This window comes from Impatiens glandulifera, chromosome 3 (assembly GCF_907164915.1).
Source record: "Impatiens glandulifera chromosome 3, dImpGla2.1, whole genome shotgun sequence".
In the NCBI taxonomy this organism is placed as follows: domain Eukaryota; kingdom Viridiplantae; phylum Streptophyta; class Magnoliopsida; order Ericales; family Balsaminaceae; genus Impatiens; species Impatiens glandulifera.
This window is the reverse complement of record NC_061864.1, coordinates 16,150,672-16,171,856: the sequence shown is the minus strand read 5'-3', so window position 1 is coordinate 16,171,856 and position 21,185 is coordinate 16,150,672. Positions and strand designations below refer to the sequence as shown.

Here is a 21,185-nt window from a genome sequence, read left to right as displayed (position 1 = left end):
CAAATTATAGTGTCACAGAATCTAATATAGATACCTAACAAAATAAAAAAGTAAAAAAATTTATTTATTCTAAAAGTATTTGAACTAATTTCAAACTCAAAATATATTATAACTGACACTAAATAATCAAAATATATTTATAACGGCTATTAATAAACACTAGGAAAATTTTCGTACAATACACACGGATGAGGATAAAAATAAAATAAATTAAAAACATTATAATAATATTTATTCAATGTTTAAAATTATTAAAATAAAAATAAAACGCTCTCATTTCATATTTTATTCACTTCGATAAAACAACTTATTTTCTCACATGTTTCATCACATATTTTTTCCGAATGAATCTCTCATTTCGTGACTTTACACTTTCACTTTGTCAATCAAATATTTGATTCATATTTTTTAATAATTAGAATCGTGACCTCACACTTTGGTCAATTAAATATTTGATTCATATTTCTTTAACCACTTTCAAATGTCAATCACATTTGGTTAAAAGTTGTACTTGTTTTTGTTAGACTGTAAGTTTGAAACCTACAAATAACATTTTTAAATTTATTTTTAACCGTTTTAAGTTTATGGGCGGGTCAACCCACAATTCGACTCAGGTATCCATTTACTCTCACATAAATATCCAAATTAACCACAGCTCTCGACCCCGCAATCCGGACACTTTAAAAATTAAGCATCATTATATATATATTAGTTAGTTAAAAAATTGAACTTTTATTGTTAAAATGTCTTGTGTTCATCAAATTTGGTGTTGAATCTTAAATATAAAATGTTGTTAGCCTAATAAGTTAAAGAGTTGTACTTATTTTATTAGGTTGCAAGTTTGAAACCTACAAATAACATTTTTAAATTTATTTTTAATCATTTTAAGTTTATGGGCGGGTCAACCCACAATCCGACTCAAGTATCCATTTACTCTCACATAAATATCCAAATTAACCACGGCTCTCGACCCGGCAATCCGAACACTTTAAAAATTAAGCATTATTATTATATATATATATATATATATATTACCATTAGTTATTTACAATTAACTAACATTTAATTCTTCTACAATGTTAAACTAACAAGTTTATCATTTTATAAGAATGAAAGTTGATATTTGAAAAAAAAATTGTAACAAAATAATAATAATGGATTTGTATATTAAAGTGAATTTAAATGTGAAATTACAACAATGAATATGAGATGCCAATAATCTTATATTGTATTTACATTGAATATGAAACTGCAATAGTATTGAATATGAGATTACACAGATTACAACAATATTGAATATGAGATTACACTAATCCCATTATTTATTTAGTATTTGTATTGCTGACTATAAATAATTTAGTATATATAGTTTAACAAGTACTACTTAGTGCATCTCATTAATTTGCTTTCATAATAGTCATGAAACCATTTTCTTCCCCTTTGGTGATTTGTATGTTAGTTTTCCTAGCTTGCACCATATCAAATTTCGCATTGGTGGACGCTGCACCGAGTCGCGTCCCTTTGTTGATTGATAATACGATTGATATTGGCCATGGGTCTCTCCATCTGACTTTCAGTATGTATTCTCTAATAATTCCAATTTATTTGCAATATTATGTATAATTAAATAATAATGAGTTTATTTGAATGTACAGATTGTCCAGATCCGGTATGTCCAAACACCTGCTGTTATTGTGACATAAGAGTTACACCAAGAGCCTGCAGACATTGTTGCCCTTCTCCTTTATAAAGAAAGAAAGAAAGAAATATATGTTTCAATTTCATTATATATATATGGTGAAAGCCAAATAAATTAAACTTTGAATTCATTTTTTATTACCCTCTACAAATTTTAATTATCTCATATAATTAACTCAAACATATAAAAATATGATAACATGCATAGACTTGAAAGGTTATTTACTATGACTAAAAGCTGATACTACAAAAATTAAAGCGATTATATTAACCTGATACTTTACATATATAAGAAGAAAAAAGAAGAATTTAAGGAAACTTACTTCTTTTTCTAAAGAATTATATTTCAATGATAGTTGAGTCATTCTCATCTTCTTATATCCATTTTTGGAGTTACAAATCTAATTAGAATCTAATCATTTTCCATTTTATATGAGATTATAGATGTCAAAAAATCAATTGATGAAATCTAAGGATTATAATTATTTATAGTCCACAAGTTTGTGCATACAAGTGTGAAGTGTCCAAGTTGAATCATTATGCTCTCTTTAATTATCCTTTGTTCAATTCTTTTATATACATGTTTTTTTTAGAATGTTCAAAATTTTACACTTAATTATCCTATAACTAAGTTTAGGGATTTTTTATTTAATTTTTTTACATTTTTAGAATGAATTATTAAAATGTTATTTTTATTTCAATTTTAATAAAAATATCATCACATTTGCAAACAAATTCTTCTTTGATGAAAAACTTAATAATTAGTTCCAGCCCCATCAAAATAATAAATTAATTAGCATAAATAAATATTAATAATAATAAAGAACCAGATAGTAACATAAATAAATAAATAAAATCTAGGTCTAGGTGGTCTTTTAACAAAAACAAATAAGAGAAATGAAAAACAAGAAAATAAAAATCTAGGTCTCTACGGCGTGACGTCACGCGGCGTAGTCTGTCCATCCGATTCCTTAGACGGTTGTTCATCGGACGACTGTCGTATAATCTGAAGTCTGTTCATCATTTCCTCCATCAAACGTAAAACATCCTTCATCAACGGTCTCTGATTCGGCACGTGAGAAACACACGCCATAGCAATCTGCAAAAGCTGGACCATCTCTTCTTCTACACCATTTTCATATCTCATCAAATCCACATCAAAAACCTCCGCCGTCCATTCCTCTCTCACCACCGATTGAACCCACCGTGGAAGATCGACGCTTTCATCGCCGCCGATCGAACTTTGATTTGGAGATTTTCCGGTCAAAAGTTCCAATAACAGAACACCATAGCTGTACACGTCAGATTCCAACGTTGGTTTCAGATTCGCCATTAACTCCGGCGCACGATACCCGGCCGCTGCCGCCGCCCTGTTCGGCGGCGATGTATTGCCGAATAGTGGGTTTAAGCCGAAGTCTGAAACGGCTGCATCGTAATTGTGACGGAGAAGAACGTTGGAAGCTTTGATGTTGCCGTGAACTATGTTTTCTGTTACGTGTAGGTGAGCTAAACCTCTTGCGACACTCAGGCCAATGGTTATACGGTTGTCCCAGTCAAGTGGTGCTCGGCCGGAACTTCGGTTACCTGTAGATCCACACATAAAGAAGATAACTTTAATTATTGGTTTTGTTCATAACAATGGTGTGATAGTTAATTTTCAAAAAAAACCCTAAATATCAAACAAAGTATTCCGTTGACTATTACGAACTCCACGTCAAAGCTTTAAATATCACGTCAAAAGAATGTTTTGTAAAGAATTCTTTGCCGGACAATTAATTAATTATTTTTTAAACGAAATAATTAAAAATTAAGATGAATGAATGAATAACCAGTAGAGAGAGGAGAGAGAATAGTAGTTACCATGAAGAAGAGAAGATAAGCTGCCGGCGGGAACGTAATCGGAAACCAACAATTTCTCATCAGTTGAATAATAATAAGCCATAAGAGATACAACATTATCATGTCTAATCTTTCCAAGAATCTCCATTTGTATCAAGAAATCTCTCTTACTCAAGATCACATCTTTAACCCTCTTTACAACCACCGCCGTTCCTTCCTCCAACACCGCCTTATACGACGTACCAACGGTACCTTTTCCTAAAACTTCCGCCGACGCCCTAAGAAGATCTTCCAAATCGAAACTATAATTCAAACCCTCAAAGAAAACTAACTTGTTCCTCTCTTCAACAGAACTTCCAACAATATCGTCCTTCGATGTCGACGATGTTCCCGTTTCGATCATCGAACCCCCCGCCTCCGCCGCCGCCGATCTAACTGTTGCCGGTGGTTTCTGGGAAACTACACGCCTCTGCTTCCGGCGAAAACAGAGTACAAGTAGAAGCAGAAGTAACAAGATTAAAACACCTGACCCAATTGAAATAGCAACAATACTAGCTTTGGAGAGATTTCTCGACTTCATTAACGTCGGCTTCTCCGGCGGGGAGATAGGAGAAGGCGACGCCGGCGATGGAAAAAAAGGGTTGCATGACTGCAATGGTAGGCCACAAAGATCATCATTTCCGGCGAAAGCCGAAGCTGGGAAACTTGAAAACGTTGTTGGAATCGATCCGTTGAGATGGTTATTGGAGATGTTGAAATTTACCAGGGTTGAGGGAATATCACTGGGTAAGTTACCGGAAAAACCATTTTTCTCGAGGAAAAGACCAGTGAGGTGAGTTAGATTATTGATGGAGAAAGGAACAGACCCAGTGAAGTTATTGGTAGAGAGATCAAGCCGAGTCAAGTGGGTTAAGTCAAGAATAGTAATCGGAAAATCCCCTGAAAAATTATTACCCTGAAGGTAGAGACTTCGGAGGAGTTTCAAATTAGAGAAATCAGAAGGAATCTGGCCGGTAAAACGATTTGAACGGAGACTAAGAACACGAAGCTGAGAGAGTTTGCCGATTGTATTAGCCGGAATTGGACCGACGAAGCCGGAGCCGGGAAGTCGGAGAGATAGAACAGAGGAGTGATTAGCGTCGCAACCGACGCCGACCCAATTGCAGGCGGATTGATTAGAGTGCCATTGAATACGATTAGAGTGAGGAACGAGAGAGATGAAAGAAAGGAGTATTTGTCTGTCTTGAATCGGTTCGGCATTGATAGAAGAAGAAGAAGGATTCGTTAGGAAAAGGAAGATGAGATAAAAGAAAGGATTTTTATTCATAATTCCTGTAAACATGGCCATGGGAGATGAAATTTTTTAAGAAAGAGAAGAAGAATGATACTAGTAATGGCGGGAGAGATAGAGAGAGAAAGATTTGCAGGAAAATCACGGGAGACTCAAGAATCGTGTCAAATGTTGGGAACTATGAAAGAAAGAAAAAAGATTTTTGATTTTATTTATTTTAATGAATGAAACAGTTGTTAATCCACTCATTGACTGATTTGGTCTAAACACTGTGTGGCAAGTAATTGTTTTTTAATATAATAAAATTGTCTTGTATTATATAGAAAATGATTTTGAGTGTTTTATGTTATAATGAAACATATTAAATACTATAATAGGGGTTATATACCATACTATATTATACATGGTCATTAAAATATGAACAAAAAAGGGTAAATATTTACATAATGGATTTGATTTTAGTCAAACTAAATTGATTAATTAGCGTGATATTTTATATTTTGTGTTAAATTTGGTTTTCTTTTATAACGTCCGGCCAGTCAAGCTTAGATTTCAATTTAATTGCATGGATTAGTGTGATATTAAATAGAGCTGTTTATTATTATTTTAAATTTGAATTAAATGAAATGAAATTGTAATAAATGATTGAAAATACAAAATTATTATTGGAAGGGTGCAAGTGTGGGGAAGTGAAAAAGAGTGAACATTACTCTTCTTCACTCATTCCGATCTACCATTTTATTTGTTTGCTTACACTTCAAACCCAAATCAAATTCAAAACAAAATAATCAAACTTTTGGATGACCAACTTCTCAAAATTAGTATTCTTGTACTCTACTACTCTCTTTATTTCTTGTACCAAACAATTTTATTTATTGCAAAAGTCAGTTTATGCCAATACAAGAATAAATTCTAGTTTAAAAAATATATATTTAAATAGTTTGATTATTTTTTAAAATTAAAGACAGATTCAAATTGTTTAGTAGGTCATGCATGCCAGAGCAGCATAATGAGCATTTATAGACTATTTCTACATTGGTGATATTTTAATATTATTTTGATCAAATCAACTTATTCCATATGTAACAAATGTCACAAGTTAATTCTATGAAAAGCTTTAACTTCCCAATGGACATATATATTATATTTTCTGTTAAATTTATAGGAATATAAATTCATAGTTGTAATAATGTTATATATATTAGTCCATTTGGGAAATGAGACTTGGTATAAAATGGATGACAGGCAGAAGAAGATTAATAAAGCTAATTCCACAAATGATGACAAATGCTAACTTACAATTTCATATTAAAGGGAATTGGTCAGAAAATTAACATAAAATCAATGAAATTAAGGTCCTCTTGAATAAATTTTGTTTAATTTTAAATGATTTTATAATTAAAAGATGATTATGAATATTTTGGATTCATCTGTTATTTTCTTTATTGAGATAGTTAGATTCTGTCGATATGTAAAGCAGCCTATGACTGTTGTTAGTATTATTGGAAGACGCAGAAAGCTTGTTGTATTCAGAGTGAAAAAGTATTTGCAGACAAAAATATATATATATGTCAGAAATATGAACTTGCATCAGACCTCTGCTTACTACTTTTTTGGCACTTTTTTTAATGGGTTATTTGGATAGTCAGATGATTTCTAAATATTTCTTTATTAAAAAAGGGTTTTAAGGTTATTTAAAGATTATTCAAATAAGGCAGAGTATGAGGTATAAATAAATATATAATAAAAAATATTATTTCTTTTGAAAACATTAAAGTAGATGATATGTGAAAATGAAAATAATTTATTATGGTCTTCTTCTTATTACCAAACACTGATCAACGATTCAGTAAATGAGTAATGTCTAATAAGTATTTGTTCACAATACACATTTAAAATAAAAGACTATGAAATGAAGAATATTAATTATTATTTATTATACAAACTTAATTTTAATATAATGTGTTTTTTAATTTAATGATCTTACCATTTATGAACTATTAACTGAGTCGACCCATTTTGGGTTGCCCAAGTAGAAAAAAAGATAATATTTTGTTATTGCCTTACGTCTAGTTTTAAAAAAAAAATTGATGAAAATATTTATTTTTGGTAGATTTAAACTCATATTCAAATAAAAATTATAAGTTTGTATATTAAATCACTGTCCTACAACATTTTACAACCTTTATATTTAAAAATTATACATTTATTTAAATATTTTATTAAATGGACTGCAAAGCCTCATTTCATTATTCATATATTGTTACATAATATTATTATATATATATATATATATATATATTTAAACTGATGTTTTAATTTGAAGTTAAATAAACCGATGTCAACCATATGGATGTATATTTCTGTCAATTAACTAACCAAACCAAACTAAACCAAACCAAATCAAACCAAACCAAACCGATTACACCTTTAATATCAAATTTAAAATATTTCTCAATAAATATTAGCTAAATGTAATTTCACATTTCAGTCAAGATCATATCATTTTAGAACAAAATGAATTGGTTGGAACAATGTTTAATTTGATATGAAATGGATCACAAAGCACTTATACAATTTTAGCACAAAAAATAAAATTAAAATTTATCATTGGCTATTTGCACTATATATATATGTATTATAGATGATCATACCTGTCTGAATCATCTCTTTTGGAAATTAAACGTCTTTATTGCATAGGCGAAGATAACAGCAAAAATCAGGCAGAAACTCACCACCACAATCCCCGCAATTCCCACAAACTCATGCCTGAAACCAAACACTTCCTTAATCAATATCTTTGCCGGCAATGTGTGAATTCCATCCGCTAGTTTCACAGGATGATCACTATCGCCATATTGTGAAGCCAGAAGACCGTAAAGGCTCCACGCCACAGGGTTCGCCCAATAATACCATCTCCACCATATTGGTATCCTCTGAAAAAATTATATCAATTGATAATCAGAATATTATTTAAATTTATTTTGAAACTTGTTTACCGAGTTATTATATACCTGATGAGGAATCATAAGGCCACTAAATAGATTCCACATCATATAGAAAGGAGCAGCAATGATGGAGGCGACATTATGATTCGGTGTGATAGCAGTTGTCATCATCCCGTAAAATGTGAAGTACATGATTGTGAAATACATGAAGAATAAGTACCATAAGAACTTGAAAACACTCCACTCAAACGCAGCCAATGAGTAGAATATTGCACAGTAGATAAGCGTTTGCCCAAAAACATATGGAAACTCAATCACCACCTGAAAATTGGATTTTAGTCAAAAAAAATATAAGAGACATAACTTATATATGATCAAGTTATAAGTTAGTTGCTGCTTGCCTGAGCAAATGCAAATGGTAGAGCTGAATACATTCCGGCAGCTCTTTCTCTGTACGATACAAATCTTTCAACAGAAACAACAGGTTGAACGGCAGTTGCATTCGTTATACCTATGAAAAGGACTGCGGCGTACATAGACCCCATAGCGTTAAATATATCTTGCTGTGTATCCCTGTAGATAAAAACAATTGAATTAAGAAAATGAAAAATAACAGTTAACAAAGCTCAAGTATGAGATATAGGACCTTTTTGCTCCAAATCTCCAGCAAATGGTGCCGAGCATTATGGAAATAATGATGGTGTAGAAGAAGCGAACTGCTGTATACTGTGGGTTTCGCCAATAAGACAAGTTTTGCTTCCACAAACATGCCAGAAATTGAGAAAAATATGACCGTGAATATATGGTTGGGAAGTTCAGGTCTTTTGATTCACTATTTGGCTGGCTTAGACTTTCAACAAGTTCTTGATTATGTCTGGAAGAAAAGTTAAACATCAAAACAAATAGAAGTTGTCGAAAAACAAAATGGAGATAAAAAAACACTAATTCATACAGAAAAAGGTTTGATCTTCTGTAAATTTCGGCAAAATCCACTTGAAGGCGATTCTCTTCTGCTAACGATGTAACATCTAGCATCCAAGCAGCAGGATTATGTCCAGGTTTGATCTTTTGAACACCTTCTATAGCCTGTTCTTATACAACACAGTTTTCATGTTGTAGTTAACAATACAATGAACAATCATGTCTAGTCTAGAGAAGTTGATCTTTATTTTTATGAATTACCTCAAAGTACTCAATGAGCTTGTGAGATTTGGGGCCAAGTGGACCAGCATAAATGACTTCTCCTCCACGCTTCATGAACAAGAGCTGAGAAACATAGGATAAAAATGAGAACCTTAAAAAGTTGAATAAATGGGAAAAATAAGTTGTATTCATTTTCATTGTATGACCTCATCAAAGGATTCGAAAATGTCAATGCTGGGTTGGTGAATTGTGCATACAATAGTTCTTCCTGTATTTACTATATTCCTCACTGTCCTCATCACAATTGCTGCAGCTCTTGCATCTAAACCTGATGTTGGCTCATCCATGAACACTATAGAAGGGTTAGCAACCAGTTCAACACCAATAGTCAACCGTTTTCTTTGTTCTGTTGATAAACCATCAACACCCGGCAAACCAACTAAAGCCCCACGTAGTTGTGTCAGCTCCACAAGTTCCATCACTTCATCAACAAAAGCCTGCAGAATCGAATCCAGTCTTAGCCCCCACAAAAGATAAATATATATTGGAGGAGGCTAGCACAAAACTAGGAGAAACTAGTTGTGCTTACTTTTTGTGTGTCCAGGTCAACCTGGTGTGACAATCGAAGCCAAGCAGAGAAAAGAAGTGACTCAAAAACAGTTAAGCAAGGGGAGTGGATGTCGTTTTGTTCGCAGTAACCAGAAACTCTAGCAAAAGTTTCTTGCTTCTTAGGGTAACCAGAGATGTATGTGTTTCCTTCGATAAAGCCTCCAGTCTTCCTACCGGCTAAGACATCCATGAGAGTGGTTTTGCCAGCACCACTCACGCCAACCAATGCTGTAAGCACTCCAGGCCTGAATGCTCCAGTAACATTAACTAACAACTGTAACTTATCTTCTAATAATCCTTGCTGCTTCAATTCCTGAATCAACAACACTTGCCAATCAGCTTCACATATTCAAAGTTTGGAATTACAAGCCAGGGCAAGAAAACACACCAAGGGCACGTCTACAAAGTAATTGATATTGCTGAAGGCCATAGAGAGTGGTTGAAATGGAAGCACCATTCCTCTCTGTTGAATGCCTTTGACTGTTAAGTATCAAGTCAAACGTATTTAGATTTTGACCAGAAACATACACTAATCATTAATGTAGGCAATGTTGCATTACTACAGACCTGTTAGTGGACCTGAAAACTGAAAGTACTCTCTCAGCTGTCTTTCAACAGGTTCCCCAACTTTACCCCTGGCCCTCTCTTGGAGCTCTTCTGCAGACACGACAGCTTGCGGTCTCCCTAGAGCTGAAGGTAACATTATCATGCATATAAGTAGGTGCAAAGAATCATTAAGTCACCTAGAATTCTCACCACTCTTAGGCCTTGTTTTGATGTGGGTTATTTGAGATTAATTTGGACTAACCCACTATCCAATCAACTTTCTACTAAGCATTCAAATCATCAACCAAAAAATCATAACCCAAAATCAAACAAGGCCTTAGTGTACAACATTCAAGAAAATAGGCTTACGATTTAGATAAGTGAGGAAAACTGTGAAAAGAATGTTGAATAAAATTGTATATCCAAGCAAGGCACCAACACCAATCCAATACCAATACGATTCAGTGAATAAACCGCGGGATTTTAGTAATGCTTCTCCTAAGGTTATGTTCTCCCCAATTTTCTGCATGTATAAGATGAAGAAGAAAATATGCATTTAATACTAGAATAAGGGTGAGAAAAGGCAAACAAACATCATTTCCATCAAATATGTAATTGTTGGATCTTAAAAATTCATAAGAATTACCTTATCCCAAGCATGTCCCAGAAATTCATTCACAGAAGCTGCATTTTGAGCGTACATCAAAGGAGAAATCCAGAAACCCCAAATCCACCAACTAGATATACTATCTATGAAAGAGAGAGAAAAAAAAGGAGGGAACATTGTCATTGGAGCTAAAATATGAAAGCAATGCAATGACTGAAATGAAACATAGAAATGACATTTTTACCCCTGGAAATTACATATCCTCCAAGACCCATGACGACCAACATGGCAAAAGATCCAAATGTGTTGGAAACTATCATATTTCGACCCAAGGAGCCCATCACCCGGAAAAGGGCCAAGGACATTTGGTGCAGAAAGAAATATAGCAGAAACTGGGAAAGGAATCTGCAATTGCAGTGTTAACATCAAGTGTTAACCAAACAATGTGTCATAGTGCCTATACTGGAGTCTGTTAGTGTTCAAGTCTTACCTTGTGATGTTAGGATCAAATCCAATCACATAATATGTGGCTGCCACCCAAAATCCAGACTCTATAATTGAAGTTGGGATACTTAATAACCAAGAAGGAAGAGTATACGCCCAACATGGAAAGAAGTGAAGATCTCTGTATTTATAGAGAACTGGAAGCTTAGACACCAACATTGGGACCTCAGTAAATCCATTAAAGAGAATAATAACCATAGCAAAGTAAATCGCTCCAAGATATAATCCTCCGTCATCAATAGTATTGTGATGCAATGTTGTCCGTAAGAAAACACTCATTGTAATGAGAGAAACCAGAAACAACTGGAGATAAGAATCCAGCGTTAAAATATCTCATGAATAAATGAATTTTGGATATATTATGGTATAACTGTTTTTCAATTACCTGAATGAATTTGAAAACATAAATAAATGAATTCCTTTTCATCAGCAACAATTGCCAATTATAGCTGGTCCTCAAAAGCTCACTCTTTTTCATGCCGTAGCGAGAAGTTGACAATGCTGCTTGATGATTGTGGCGTCTATCGAAGGGAACACGAAGTTCTGAAGACAAGCTCTTCCCAACACGATATGCATGAAAAGCTTCAGAAAATTTTGGGACAGTTACATAAGTATAAGGACGATCATAAGCAACCCAATACTGCTCCTGATCCTTCTTTGATACCACCTGGAACCATTAAGATACAGTAAGAGAAATGTAACAAGGCTAACGATAATTATGATCTCATCTAACCTCTTGAAGAAAATCTGCCACATTTTTCCGGATGGGACATTTAAATCCCATCAATGAGAAAAAATCTAGAGCCGCATCACGTGGCCCTTGGTATACAATTTGACCCTCGGCTAGAAGTATAATATCATCAAACAACTCATAAGTCTCGGGAGCAGGTTGAAGGAGAGAGATGACTGTGGTCCTATCAAGTGCAACTGTTGAGTGCTTGAGATACTTAATTATTTGATGTGTAGTTGAACTATCTAAGCCAGTAGATATTTCGTCCATAAACAGTACTCTTGATGGACCAACTAATAATTCACCTGCAGTAAGTGTTTAATATGAGTGTTCTGTAAGCAACTATTTTTAAGTCCGATTATGATTCTTATGATGATTTCAAATGGACAAGGGTGTGAAAGTTTATACACAAAACAAAACATAAAATGAAAAGGAAGGAATAAATGAGCAACATGGAGAAACAAAAGGTCAATTAATTATCTGCAACAACAAGTACCAGTAGTAAGCCTCTTCTTTTGTCCTCCTGAAATTCCTTTAAGCATTTCATCACCCGCCAATGTGTCCGCACAGATGTCCAATCCTAGAATCTTTGTCAGATGAAGTTTAGTAAAGGGTTGTGAATGATAGGGACTTTCTCTAGAATCCTAAATCTTGTTTGATAAAAAAAAAAGTGGGGTTTTTGGAATTATTTGGGCAAATTACTAAAGAGTCCTTTGTTAAATTTTATAAATATAAAATAAAGGTATTTTTGTTGATGAATTAAGTGATTTGATGGTTGAAAGAATATGTGATGTGTTTTGTAAATAACCCAAATAATCAAACAAGATCGTAATTCGAAAAACTTGAGCATGCTATCATTAGGGAGTTGATTTTATTTCTATTTAAGGAAGAATTTGTCTTTAAAGCGCCCTTTGATAATATCACACTGTCTTAAGTAGATGAGAGGATCAAAAGAAAAGGAAGGTGAACATAATTTTTTTGAACAAAAGTTAATTTCATTTTATAGAAAATTGTAGTTTGAGCAAACCACCACAAAGCAAAGAAAAACATTTACAAGGAAAAAAAAGGAAAATAAGACAAGAATGAAAGGTGAACATTATTAGAGACTTAAAAATGGCAACCAATATTACAAAATGCTATTGATGGTGTACCTTTAGAACATATTCCACCATGAGGTTTGTCTCATGTCCACCCAAGGCCATTGCCTGCAAAACCGACCAAATGAGGCAAAAAAGAGTTTGTTATAGAGATAAAACCGTCAAAAAAGGGATAGAGAAAGGCAAAAAGAAAATAATTATATTTAGTAAGTTTGTGATACTGTGTATATCATATGCAACTATACCTTTATAAATATATCAAGGTCTTCATCAGGTTTTACTCCACGGTTTTTCTCTCTTCTTGAAAGCTCCATAAGCATATCTATCCAGTTATTCATGTGATAATTCAACAGTCAAATGGTTTAAGGAATCAGATCCAGTTATATATATAATTGAAGCTTACCATAATTACGCCCTACCCCCTGGCATTGTGCGGAGAAGGTCAGAATTTCCCTCACTGTCATCTCTGCAACGTGACAATCTTGTTGGTTAACATAGGAAGATGTTTGTTGCGGCACAAATTCCTTTAAACCATGTCCATTGTATGTAATTTCCCCTGACACCTTCAAAATGTGAAATGTTGTAAACGGTCAACTTATATTAAAAGGATTTAAAAAGAGTTATGAACACAGTGTACACATTGTTACAGGAGAGAAAACAACTGAAAAGACAACATCAAAGATAAGAGTGTTAGATTCCTATCAAATCAAATATAATCATATACAATTGAATTTTAAGAATATATAGTGTCTAATAAATAAACAAAAGGTTCTTTTTTTAGAAGATGAAAGGTTGGTTATAATGTATGACATTGCTATTTTTATTAGAGAGCAGAAAAGAATTGACAAAAATATGCAGGGAAATGATGTGTTATCCCTTCATTGGATTGAAAATTTTAAAATTCTTTCTCCTATTACATTTTCAATCCAATAGAAGGATGACACATCATTTCCCTACATATTCCTGTCAATTCTTTCCTGCTCTCTATCATTTCCCTTTTTATTTTTACATGGTGTCGAAGTTTTAGGTTCTGATTCCGTATGTTCTGACTGCTAACACTGATGGGGGATTCTACCATATTTTGTGGTCTATTTCCCTTGTTCTTTCAACAAAATCCACTTCATAAATTCTTATTATATAATAGAGGGTTGGAAATTGGAATGCAGCATATAATATATTTTTAAAATTATCAAAAATATCTAATACAATAATATATGATATCATTGAGAATAATCATATACAATAGAGTGGTGTACAACAAGGTTCTATGGTGTAGTGGTTAGCACTCTGGACTTTGAATCCAGCGACCTGGGTTCGACTCCCGGTAGGACCTCTTTTTATTTTCTACCAAATAAAACAGTGTCAAAACTATTGTTTTTATGAAATCTGTCTTAGTGGTGTATTTATTGACTATGAATGCAATAGTTAGACTAAACTCTTGATGCAGTGATTGCAGCTCTAAAGAAAAAAGTTTGCTTACTTTTAAATCAGACCCAAGACGGCCAGCAAGGGCCAAAAGCAGCGTCGTCTTCCCAGAGCTCGGAGGACCCAAAAGCAGTGTCAATCTGAAATAGTATAAAAATAATAATAAACATAATATTGGCAAACTTGGTTATTTCAATGCAAATGTACCTGGAAGGCCTAATAATCCCACTGATATTATCTAAAATTGACAATTTCCTTCTCCTGCCTCTACATATTTTCAATTGCCTGAAGAGAACCTGGAGGGGCAAATGTACAAACGATTGCATAATCGCAGAATTAGGAAATGAAATCATCCAAATCGATTTCATCCTGTCTATTACATTGAAATGTTACCTCAGCCATATTGAATATAAAATTGGGAATGGTCGGCAAAGCGCTACTTCCAACAAGGACAAATGAATCCACTGTTAGATTTTGAAATCTAACCTCAATTTTAGGTAATTCAAGCTCCACTCTGCATCATCATGAAAGATATGAGTCGACCAATAGTTGTAATTCATTTTAACAAGAGCAAGGAACAAAAGAGAAAGGCAATGACTAAAAACATATAGGTATTGATTCTCTCCACTTCATTACGAGAAGATACTATGTTAAATAACAGATACATAAATCATCTGCTCCATATAGATGCAATAAGCAAATGACAGAATTTCAGTGATAAATTGATACTTTGCACCTGCTTATATGAAATTTACCACAAAAGTTAATAAATCTGAAAAGAATATTAGATCTAATATGGAAACTGAATTCAGTTTTCGATTTAACCAAATCCTGTTTAGTTGAGACGTATAATTTTCAAAACAGTCTCAAAAGCAATAAGCTAGTAAGTAGAAACGAGTTCAATATAATACAATTCAGTTCATCTTCAAAGAAGAACACAATCAATCAAAGAAATCGGAAACTTACGCATCGAAACGTCGACGAATCCTATTGAAAAACTGATCAGTGTCATCTTCTACAGAATTGACTAATCGATCCAAAAGCACCATTCGCTCTTCCGTTTCTAGCTTATGAACGTCGATTTCTCTAAAATCTCCTGCAACATTTCTGAAAATTCCCTTCCGAATCCGATTATACGTCGGCAGCCTCTCGATTGCTGCCCAGCGCAGCTCCTCCTCGTCATCAACATCCTCCCGAAATGAAGAAGACCTAGCCGCAAGGTTCTCCGCGAAATTCCACATTACTGCTGCTCAATCCGCATGCGTCTCGGAGAAGTGTTTGCCCTACTATGTAAAGTGTGAGAGATTACAGAAGATCTAGTGGATTGGTTGGGATGATTCAAGATAAGTGTGTATTTAATCTCAGTATAATGCTGATGAAGGTAGTTGAGTTAAGTTATGCATTAAAAGCTACACTCTCTCTCGTGTTATCTATACACAAATTTTCTCTTTTCTGTTTACTCTGTACTTTCTCTCTCATATATGAATGATGATGAGAGAAAAATGAGGACGTTGCATTTAATGCACCGGAGGAAGGACAGAATGGCGGGACTCAAAATTAATTAAATATAAAACATTTAATTTACAAAATGAAAGAAGATGGAATCCACTACATGCTTGCGCATAGTAACGTCACTGAGCTGTAACCAATTTATTAGATACCTGGCATTGAAAACTACTTTAATTAATCTACTTTGACGTATCTTAGGCCTTGTTTGTTTCGTAACAGTATTTTTTTTAGATTGATTTTTTCATTAATTCATATTTCAACTTTAAAAGTACTATTAACAATTTCGAAAAACATACATAAAGGTTTTTGTAAGTTTCATTCAGCATCTACACTCAATTTATTTATTGTTTAATATTTAATAATTAATATTATATTTATATATAATGTTATATATAGTTAATTAATAATATATTTTTAAATTTAATATTTTTTAATTATAATAAATTGAATAGTTTTGTTAACATTATTTTAAATATTAATAAATTGGTTAAATTAAAGAATAAATTATATGAACATATTAATTTCTATAAAATTGTATATTATTTTTTATTTTTGTTAGTATATTACTTTCTTATTGTCTAATTTTTATCTATTTTTTTAATTTATTTATTTTAAAATTTAATTTATTAATTTTTTTGATTATTATAAAACTAAGAAAATATATAATATTATTAAAAATATATTTTTTATTATAATAATAATTAAATAAAATTATATAAAAACTGAATAATAATAAATAAAAAAGGGGGTAAATAATGAATAAAAAGTATTAAAAAAAAAAGTGATAAGAAAGAAAAAAAAAAGAGAGATTATAGCTATATTATATTTAAATATAAAATAGGTTTGATTATAATTTTTTTATATTAATTTACTGTTTAAATAAATTATTAAGCACACTTAAATTGTTTGGATTATAAGTTGAATCAAAGGTGCCCAAATTTTTCAAAAATAAAAACAACTGAAAGTTTTATTAAATGCTATAATTTATTTGTTTATACACTAAAAATTTCATTATACAAACTTATTTAAGCTTATAAACCAAATGAAACTAACCCTTAGTTTACGGATTTTTAATCCCTTAAATTCAATTTATTTTTATCTTATATAATTTTATACAGTTTTTATCATAATATTTTTCCAAAAAATCCCAATTTTTGTAATTATTTGTTCAGACTATTTATATAGTCAAACAAGGTTTAGTAAGAATTTATGATCTCAATTGAAATTCAAACCAAGGCATAAGGAGTGTCAAAAGTAGGTGAATGGTAAAAGTTGCATGACTTGTCCACGTGGTAGGATTCATTGGTGATTTATGATGTAACCGTTTTCAAATACCAAGTATTAATAATATAGACTTTAACGGTTGTTCAAAGACGACTCTATTTTTTCTTGAGAAAATACATAAAACACGACTTTAACGAGTTGTCTCAATTAAGGACTGTTTGTTTGCAAGTCTACCATTGGAGAGTGTGATTGATATTGATTTTTTTTTAATCTAAAATTTAATATTTTTTTCTTTTACTTTATTTATCTTATATTCTTTTATTCAACAAAATATTATTTATTTAATATTTTCACTCTCTTATTTATATATCATCTCTTTCCTAATAAAATGATAATTCAGATAAAAATTCAAGATCAAACAAGTTCTTAGTTTATGAAGATGAAAACATATTTTTATTGTGAATTCACTTTAGTTAGTAGGAAGAGATTTTTGATGCTGGTTATCTAGTTTATTTTTTGATTTTTGGGATTTTGTCTTGAAAAATGATAAGTAAGTTATTTGAGTTAATTAAATTATTACAATATTTTGTATATTTAAATTTTATAAAAAAAAGAGAGGATAATTTAATATATATATATATATATATATTTTATAAAATGATTAATTTAATGATTAGAATGATATTGATATAATATCAATAAAATTTATATTTCTTTTCAAAAATTTAAAAAAAAATATATAATCATACAAGCTCTTAGATATATATAATATAGGGTCGAAATAATAAATTAGGTTTTTTTTTATTATTGTGGACCAATTACAATTTGGGACCTCTTCGTCCGAACTTTACAGTTTGGAGTTTAAGTCAATTGTAATTTAGACATCTTCTTTCGAACCTCACAATTTGGGCTCTTTATTGAGACCAATTGTAATTTGGAAATCTTCTTTCCAAACTCACAATTTAGGGCTCCAAATTGTCAAGTTTGTACAAAATAAGATTTGTATAAAAGTCACTCTAAATTATGAAGTTCGAAAGAAGATGTCCCAAATTGTAATTGACTTCCAATAAGAAGAGTCAAATTATGAGGTTAAAAAAATGTCCCAAATTGGGATTAACTCCTAATAAGAAACCCCAATTTATTATTTCAGTCTAGCCTAGAATATAGTGGTTGTCAATAAATATGGAATATACAAATATTATTTATTAGACGGTTAAAGTTAAAGTACTTTAATTGACTTTATTTAAAAAAAATATTTTTTTTTATTTTTTAAAGAAAGCTTTAGATATATAATATTATATAATTAAAAGTTATTATAAAATGGTTGATTGTTCGGTAAACGAACTATAGATATCCAATGACCCAATGTTCAAACACACGATAATCATTTATTTTAATAAAAAAAATTCACCTACAAAATAAAAACAATCTAATAATTAATTGTATAAGATATGAACCCAAATTTTCTTTTTATGTTCATCCAAAATACTAATAGAAGTTTAACCGACAGAAATAAATGAGTTGAAATGTTAAGAAAAATGTAAATGCAACTTTTGTTTATGCAGCAGCCCATTTTCTATAATTGCAAGAGACTTTAAGTCACCTTCATTATAAATTCACTTTACCAAAAATATACAAATAAACAAACTTACCAATTAACACGAAAACATAGAAAAAAACAAGAAAATGACATTTATTTAATACATATTAAATTAAATTAGTAGTTGCCCTTGTCACCGGGTAGATGGAAACATGTAAATGAAATAATTGTTGTCAATTGTCATTGTCGGCTGATTAATACTTTCAACTATAAACATTTTGAGTTAAGTTTAAACAAGGAATCACATAATTCTATTTGTAACTGATGATCTGTATCTATCTCTAAATAGCAAATGAAAACCATCCTCTTAATTTCCTCAAATAGCTCTAGATCTAATATGTGTAATCCATGCTTAGTTTATCCTCTTCTTGGCTCAATAAAAATAAAAAATAAAAATATTTTTAGTTAGGAAATAAACATTTGAAATTAATATTGTACAGGCTCTTGTTTTTTAATGATTTATTTATAATAAATAAATGATGAGAGACATTTAATCACAACACAAATATATGAAAAAATAAAATATTACAAAGAAGTCACCAAACATTAAAATAAGAAGAAAAAATATAAATATATTGCTAACGTATTATCGAGCTCGTAAATATTTGAAAATAACGATTAGTTCTTCAAACTAGATTATTTCTTCAAACTATTCCACCAAATTGTTTGAATGAACTTCGAAAATTGTTATAATAATAGTAGTATGTTTGGTTTAACTCATACGAACTTGAAAAATATGAACCGAAAATCCAAATTAAATAAAAGTCTTAGAGAGGATGACTCCTATTAATAGAGGATAAGAAAAAAAAAAAAAGAGTTAAAAAAAAAGAGAAAATAAATTAATAAAAGTATGTTAGATATTTAGAGTTTGTGTGTCTAATGGTTGAATTTTTACGGTATTTTTTACAATTTAACCCGCTAGATCTTTGTTTTCACTTCTTATATGAGTATTCCATTTCAGTAAAAAAATTATATCCTTGAACCTTTAGAGTGTTAGAGAATATTTTGGCGTGATTTTTTACAATAAAATGAAAATGTTATTAAAAGGCCTACGAGTCCCGTGGTTTTATCTTTGTTAGATTTTCTACGTTAAAATTGTTATATCGATGTGTGCTTGATTTTATTATTTGTTATTTTCTTAATTAATTTGGCATACAAATAGGAAAAAAAAGATTATTCCCCAATCATTATTAAGTGATTTTTCTTCTTATCTCTCTCTATATATAATGATGCTTAATTTTGAAGGTGTCCGGATTGCCGGGTCGTTAGCTGTGGTTAATTTGGATATATACGTGAGAGTAAATGGATTAATTTGGATATATACGTGAGAGTAAATGGATACTTGGGTCGAATTCTGGGTTGATCCGCCCATAAATTTAAAACGGTAAAAATAAAAATAAAAATGCTATAAGTATGTTTTTAACTCGCAACCTAATAAAATAAGTACAACTCTTTAACCAATTAGGATAATAACATTTTATATTTTAAATTTAACACAAAATTTAATTAACGCGAAACGTTGTAACAAATTAACAATATATTTTTATCCGTGTGCATTTTACGGGGATCTTCCTAGTTATAAATAATATGCATAATTAGTACAATAGTCTCTTAGTAATGCATGAATGGATGTTTTTTTTCTAATACTCTCAAATAGATTAACTTATATTTAAATAAATTTACTAACTCAAAATTTTCAATTATCATAAAATAAAAAAATAAAAAAAAAAGTTGATGTTGAAGTGGGAGCATGCTTTAATTATAACTTATAAAAAACATATATTAAAAATATCAATTTAGGTTTAGAATTAGGTTAACAACCTGTGTATAAGGAATGAATTTTATTTATATGAAAAAGATATAACTCTTTTTTTCTTTTTTTTTTTCTAGCATATGTATTTTGTTATTATTTTGCTTACCCGATTTAGAATCAGATTCCTATTTATAGAAATATATATTTTTAGTTCAAATCTACTAATGTAAGTTTTTTTGGTTTAAATATTTAGAATTATAATCACTTTATTGTCTTTCATTACATGTGAAATTTTGAAATTATAGTTAGACTACATAGTAGACTACATAGCCGATTTAGTCCATTCCACGTTTAAGAGATACACAGGATGAAAAGCAGTAAAATTAATAAATTAATATATTTTTGTTCGATTTATATTAAATTCAAACTAAATTTATTCAATCCGTAATTTAAATAATTTTAATAAATAATACAAATCGAATATAAATATCAACTTAAAATAAAATAGTTAATTAAAAAATAACTTGCACCAGCCGGGAATTGAACCCGGGTCTGTACCGTGGCAGGGTACTATTCTACCACTAGACCACTGGTGTCGAATGAAAATTTTAATATATTAAATAAATATAAATAAAGGACAAAATAGAGTATTTAACATTTTT

At 31.0% G+C, this 21,185-nt stretch overlaps 2 protein-coding genes and 2 non-coding genes across 4 annotated transcripts; 1 reads left to right on the top strand and 3 right to left on the bottom strand.

The window, feature by feature from the left end:
* Window positions 1–2,560: 2,560 nt before the first annotated feature.
* LOC124931515 (probable inactive receptor kinase At2g26730) lies at window positions 2,561–5,060 on the bottom strand. The gene is made up of 2 exons (XM_047471997.1): window positions 3,559–5,060; window positions 2,561–3,282 (listed from the first exon to the last, which is right to left on the bottom strand). Exons 1-2 carry the CDS (start codon window positions 4,883–4,885, stop codon window positions 2,627–2,629), a joined length of 1,983 nt encoding a protein of 660 aa, XP_047327953.1. The 5' UTR covers window positions 4,886–5,060; the 3' UTR covers window positions 2,561–2,626.
* A 2,226-nt stretch (window positions 5,061–7,286) lies between these two features.
* Window positions 7,287–15,897, bottom strand: LOC124930694 (ABC transporter G family member 32-like). The gene is made up of 24 exons (XM_047471034.1): window positions 15,404–15,897; window positions 14,831–14,951; window positions 14,645–14,733; window positions 14,493–14,577; window positions 13,416–13,575; window positions 13,258–13,334; window positions 13,067–13,120; window positions 12,412–12,502; window positions 11,919–12,220; window positions 11,571–11,852; window positions 11,172–11,488; window positions 10,926–11,086; window positions 10,721–10,824; window positions 10,444–10,597; window positions 10,096–10,218; window positions 9,917–10,008; window positions 9,509–9,841; window positions 9,126–9,416; window positions 8,959–9,042; window positions 8,729–8,862; window positions 8,423–8,650; window positions 8,178–8,349; window positions 7,843–8,097; window positions 7,287–7,764 (listed from the first exon to the last, which is right to left on the bottom strand). Exons 1-24 carry the CDS (start codon window positions 15,676–15,678, stop codon window positions 7,492–7,494), a joined length of 4,257 nt encoding a protein of 1,418 aa, XP_047326990.1. The 5' UTR covers window positions 15,679–15,897; the 3' UTR covers window positions 7,287–7,491.
* Window positions 14,274–14,345, top strand: TRNAQ-UUG. The gene has a single exon. It is a non-coding gene; the product is annotated as a tRNA-Gln (tRNA).
* A 5,151-nt stretch (window positions 15,898–21,048) lies between the features above and the next one.
* TRNAG-GCC lies at window positions 21,049–21,119 on the bottom strand. The gene has a single exon. It is a non-coding gene; the product is annotated as a tRNA-Gly (tRNA).
* Window positions 21,120–21,185: the final 66 nt, after the last annotated feature.